Here is a 5,309-nt window from a genome sequence, read left to right as displayed (position 1 = left end):
TGAAGAACTACAACTAAAGAAATTGGACATTTTTAAATCTTTTCTGTCATCTTATAGACCAAATGATTCAGAAAGTAAACAGCAGATTCATCGATGATGAATATGAAAATGGTTGTTGTAGCCCTGACAGCGATTTCCAACCTAAATTCTTAGTCACGTGTATTATTATATATCAGTGGTGTCATGTAATTTAAAGAGCCTTTAAAGAGGGTCTTTAAAGAACAAAACTTAATTCATGGAGAGCTGAATCCTGTTTAAAACAGACACCCAAAGCAACAAAACATATCCTCTGAATGATCCAGCCTTTTAAGTTTTGTCACTGCCTTTTCATGCAGCAATAATCCACTAGTTGTTTACACCACGTATCACTGCTAAATGTGTAGCAGATGCTGTGTCTGCCTCTCCCTTTATGCACGTACACCATTGTAACGACCTGCCCATTCAGTAAAACATTTTGTCCATTACGCTCACAGAGACATTTACCAGTAGATGAGATCCATATTACACATGAGAAGGGAGAAATTGGAATTGGATTACAGGCCACAAATAAGTAAAACAAGAGTCTGGTCACAGTGCCAGACAACAGATGCAGTATCACTGTGCCACTGGATGAACACCAACTGTGCACCATAATATCACACGTTCACAAAGTGAGCTGTCTGGCATACACACCTTCATACCAGCAGGGCTTCATCACGTTGTACTACAACAGGTAAGGTGATGTGGCTCAACACCTGATTATCATACATATGGCAAGTTCACAGCACAGTTGTGGCTCACACATATTCCATTAACACACAGGTTTAGTAGAAAAAGCTGCTAGTCGTTCCTGGGGGTCATACAGGAAAGCAGTTCATGTCAGAATATTTTTTTAAAAAGCTGTATGAACATAAAATATTCAGCATTGTGAAACAATAGTTTTATTTTCCGAACGGCAGCATTAGTGATTGGTAATAAAAGAAACGGAGCATACAGAAACATCACAGGCGTTGAAAGGGAAAGTTCCCTACAGCAGGAATAAAGCAGTGCTAATGTTAAATGTCAAACAGTTTAAAGCATTGTTGTAACAGGCCTGATGTGAGTGAGCCTCTTTCACTGTGCTTAAATTCAATCTGTTATATTGTAAATACATTTGCAGTGAAAATGACACTTCACATTATGTTTGCACGTCATATAATTATGTGATGTGTTTCAACTTGTACAGCAGGTGCACGTCAATTTCTTTACGATTATCAAATGGTTATTTTGTCTGGTGTGGGTGCATCAGTACGTGCAGTTCATGAGTTAACAGAATTTTGTTTTGTTCCGAGATCTGGTTGCCTTTGAAAACAGGCTGTTGGGAAGGACATGGGAATCATCCCATACTGCCCTCATTTTACAGTTGACAGAGAGGAAACAGCGAGAGGTGAGGGTGTATTCAGAAGAATTTCATGCTGCTGTCTGGTGAATTTTCTTTTTTACCGAGCACTAAATGATGGGATAAAAACTAAAGATTTTAAAGTGAAGTTTTTTGTTGATTTTTCCAGCACTTAGTGTTCAAAAAGATGAAAAAATTGGCAAACAGATGAGTAGTTTTTCCACTTTGATGCGGCTGCAACACGTTGCTCCAAACGTCATCTGTAATAATCCATTATTTTAGCATTATTGTCAGGATTAATAAACAAGGTCGATCCCCCACCGCACACTTATTCCAAAGAGTAAATGCATTGTGACTCTCCTCATACTGATTTAATTCTGAAATGGAGAACATCTTGACACCAACACGTGTAATTATACAAACTAATTCCGTCAGAAAAAAGTGAAAAGCAAACTTTACAAAAAGGCACAATTTCACAGAACAACTTTAACGTAAAATCTTACGTTAAAGCAGAGAAGCTAGAACATGGTAGCGGGACAGACCGCAAACTGGCACATGACAGAGTGGGTGGGTGCAAGTATTCAGAATAAAAAAAAAAATAAAAAAAAAAATCCACACACAAGTGCCTCAAAGCAATATCAGATAATACCAAACCAAAATGAATGCAATTGCCTTTCCAATATCTGATTCAATGATTTGGGTTAATTCTATAAGAGCATCTTAGGGTATTGTCTGCCATTAAAGCCATCAACCACCTTTTGTTTTTTTTTTGTTTGTTTTTTTAACACACCTTTCATGTGTAAAGTGGCTCTGTGTAATCGTACAGTAGTTGTATACACCAAATACTGTCAAAACACAAGTCCACACTAATAAGATTTTAAAAAGTTTACATTTATTTCAGAAAGGGCAACACATTCATAAATACTGAGCAGCTCACTGATACAATCAGACCCATCAACAAGATTTCTTTTAAAGTAGGCCCCAGACTAATATATGCTCTTATTGAAAAAAAGTGATCAAGACTAGTTAGGAGACTATTATAGATGCGGCTTTTCATGCACATGACAGATTGTTAAATGCCAATTTACAGTGTCATTTAAACTGAGCAGCAACATGTAACTTAAAACCGCAGTTTGTTTCAGAGTTGAACTTAATTTAGGATCCAACTATTCTATCTGGCTTGTGTTGTGACCTGAGCTCGACCCAGAGCGCACTCTGTTAGAATAACTCAAATGTTTGAACAAGTTTCACTCCCCACATCTTATTACAATTGTTCTAAAAAGCTGGAATATCCAAGCAGGTTCAGCAAGTTGGACAGAAAGATTAAGTCAAAAAGACGGTGTTAGCTGATCTGAATGTTTCTGGCAGACGGTGTGTTGCTGTTAACACGTGCACAAGTCTTTTCCTCGAGAGAAGGGTGATGATTTTGTTCCTTCAACACATAATCCATCCACAACCACTGTTCATAAGTGTGATAGTCCTTCTCCAGGTCCGACACGATCAGCCCAAATTACAAGTCATCGACCACACATTGGGAATCAGACAGCATGATCTCTATTTTGATGCGTTGATCTGTGGCACATAAGTGGGACTGATCTTCCAAGGACCCAGAGCATCTGTCACTTAGGATTTTGGGTTGGGCAGAGGACGCCGGAACAGCAAGATGTGTGGCTCTAGAAGAAAAGAAAGACACACAATATGTAAGCAGAATGATCAAACTTAACAGTTGTGATGCTTTGATTCTTTGAGGGGAAACTTGACCCTTGTTACTCCTATTACACATATTTTGAATAGAAGGTGTAACTAGGATGTTGTCCATATGCTTGTGGCCACCAAATCTATTGAAATGTTGACCACTAACCTGGACCAACTCTTCGAAAGGTGTAACTGTACCTGTTTTAGTGTAATTAAGGGACCTGTTGTCTTTCATCTTCATAAAACAAAAGGGGACAAAAGGGCTCCAACTTTCTATCAGCTAAACAAGAAACATGCAAAGTAGCAACATATCTGTGCTCTAAAGAGCTGAAACTATTAGTCAATTAATTATTTAGTGGATTATAAGAAAATGAGTCTGCAACCAATTTAACAATATAAAGTGGCCACCCTGGGCTTGTGTAAATTTTCACAATTTTCTGACTTTATCACTTAATGATCAGTAGATTAAAAGAAAAAAAAAAAAAAATACAAAATGAAATAACCCTAGTCCTTTGTTGTGTTCTGTGCTTTGTTTCAGTTTATGATTGCATTAGTGTGCGCTGCAGTCAAAGAAATGGCTGAGATAAAAGATAAACCGTAGATATTAAGCTGTAACATATGTATAATATAAACATAATAACTTTAGTATTAACTAGTAATCTAGTATTAACTTTCAGCACCGTCATCCTGATTAGACTCCTAGTTTTACCCTTAACCCTAAAAATACCTAGTGAGTTCTCATTATTATTATTATTATTATTATTATTATCATCATCATCTCATGCACTTTTTTGCAAATTATTAAATAAAGACTTGAAAATCTATTGCTACAGATTCCAGGGAAAACTCATCAGGCCTTAGTTGTAAGTTACACCTTGTTATTTGTACAAAAAAAATCTCAAGATCAATCCATCTATGAATGATATTTACTTGCAGAAACACCACACATACACTCTTGTCCTGACATGTATGATTTAACATGCGTGCTAAAGTTAATCTGTCAAGAGTTGCCTTGTCACTCAATCAGCCAAAACTGCGTTTTGTTACATTTTTCACAATGGCCTGCTACTAGCCCCAGCATCAGAATGGGGCCAAATAAACATCAGAAATATATCAAGATGGGATCATTTCAGCTCAGTTACATTAGAATCAGAATACATTATCTATGGTTTAACATTAAGATTAAGATACCTGGCTGGTGGATCATGTAATGCACCCATCCTTGGCTCTGTTGGACACCCAGGTTCCTCCACTCGGTCTCCGACATCAGATGGGTCTTAGGTACACGCTTTGCAATGTCTTTGGGTAACATTACATGCCTGTAGAAAATATTCATAGAAAATGGGTGCACCAGTTAAATATTAGTATGGCGTATAGTGTTACATAACGAACGACGGTTTTAGTCGAATGTTACCATGGTGAGATTATTAAATATATTATATAATAACGTTGACACACTGACAAAGTTAAAGTGCATGTTGTACAAACAGAAACCATACCCACCTGTACTCGTATTTGTCATCGTCATATTTGTCAGAGTAGTAGATCTGTTTGTGAGACATGACGGAAATCTGGTGGAGAGGTTTTTAACATTAGTCAACATTCAGAATCACAAATAAAGCATATTAGCTAGATAGTTTAGTGGCTACAGTGGCAGCAACTTTTAGTTCGTATAGCTAAGCGAGTGTAGCTATGCTAACGTCGCTCAAGTTAGCTGAGAACAAGACTTATCTCCTTCAACTTAGGTCGATGTAAACGTCCAACTAGACGTTTATGTCGCTTTGCGAACAATCAATGAGATCTCAAAGTTACCTTATTAATTTCGGGAGTATTCCGGGGTTTAAAAAAGAGTAAATTATTCCAGTTTTTGCGTCCAACAGCAGCGAGATGTTTTCTCCTTCTTTGTTTCCCTCTCGAATGTTTGCAAGCCCGCTTTTCACTGTTCAAATAGACCTCGACTCATCCCATTGGCCAATCGATCCGAAGAGCTCTCTTGCCATTGGTCCGTTCTGTCCGTCGCAGAAAATTGACGCAAACGCTATATCGCCTCCCAATTGGTCAGCACGGTGGCGAAAACATCCAGATCCATTCCTTTGCATTGTGGAGGCTACAAGAAGTCTGCCGCAATTCAAACATGACACACTTTAACGTTATTGCATAACCAGTGACCCAGATTAGTTTTCACGGTACTATCCTGTGTAAATTTCAAGTCTCGACAACTGTAACAGATGTAATAAAGAGAGAGAGAGAGAAGTGA

At 37.8% G+C, this 5,309-nt stretch overlaps 1 protein-coding gene across 1 annotated transcript; it reads right to left on the bottom strand.

Annotated features, from left to right (window-relative positions):
* Positions 1–930: 930 nt before the first annotated feature.
* Positions 931–4,970, bottom strand: LOC111223192 (cyclin-dependent kinases regulatory subunit 1). Its single transcript, XM_022747243.1, has 4 exons — positions 4,865–4,970; positions 4,556–4,623; positions 4,244–4,371; positions 931–3,030 (listed from the first exon to the last, which is right to left on the bottom strand). Exons 2-4 carry the CDS (start codon positions 4,612–4,614, stop codon positions 2,981–2,983), a joined length of 237 nt encoding a protein of 78 aa, XP_022602964.1. The 5' UTR covers positions 4,615–4,623; positions 4,865–4,970; the 3' UTR covers positions 931–2,980.
* Between the last annotated feature and the right edge of the window lie 339 nt (positions 4,971–5,309).

The sequence above is a fragment of the Seriola dumerili genome, unplaced genomic scaffold, assembly GCF_002260705.1.
Source record: "Seriola dumerili isolate Sdu_G_001 unplaced genomic scaffold, Sdu_1.0 BDQW01000110.1, whole genome shotgun sequence".
Taxonomy (NCBI): Eukaryota; Metazoa; Chordata; class Actinopteri; order Carangiformes; family Carangidae; genus Seriola; species Seriola dumerili.
Note: the sequence above shows the minus strand (reverse complement) of the source record. Positions and strands in the feature narration are given on the sequence as shown.

Coding starts and splice junctions, on each gene's coding strand:
- LOC111223192 (XM_022747243.1), bottom strand. CDS start 4,614: ATGTCTCACAAACAGATCTACTACTCTGACAAATATGACGATGACAAA. Junction 4,372..4,555: donor GATGACAAATACGAGTACAG/GTGGGTATGGTT, acceptor TATTTTCTACAG/GCATGTAATGTTACCCAAAG. Junction 3,031..4,243: donor TTACATGATCCACCAGCCAG/GTATCTTAATCT, acceptor CTTTTCTTCTAG/AGCCACACATCTTGCTGTTC.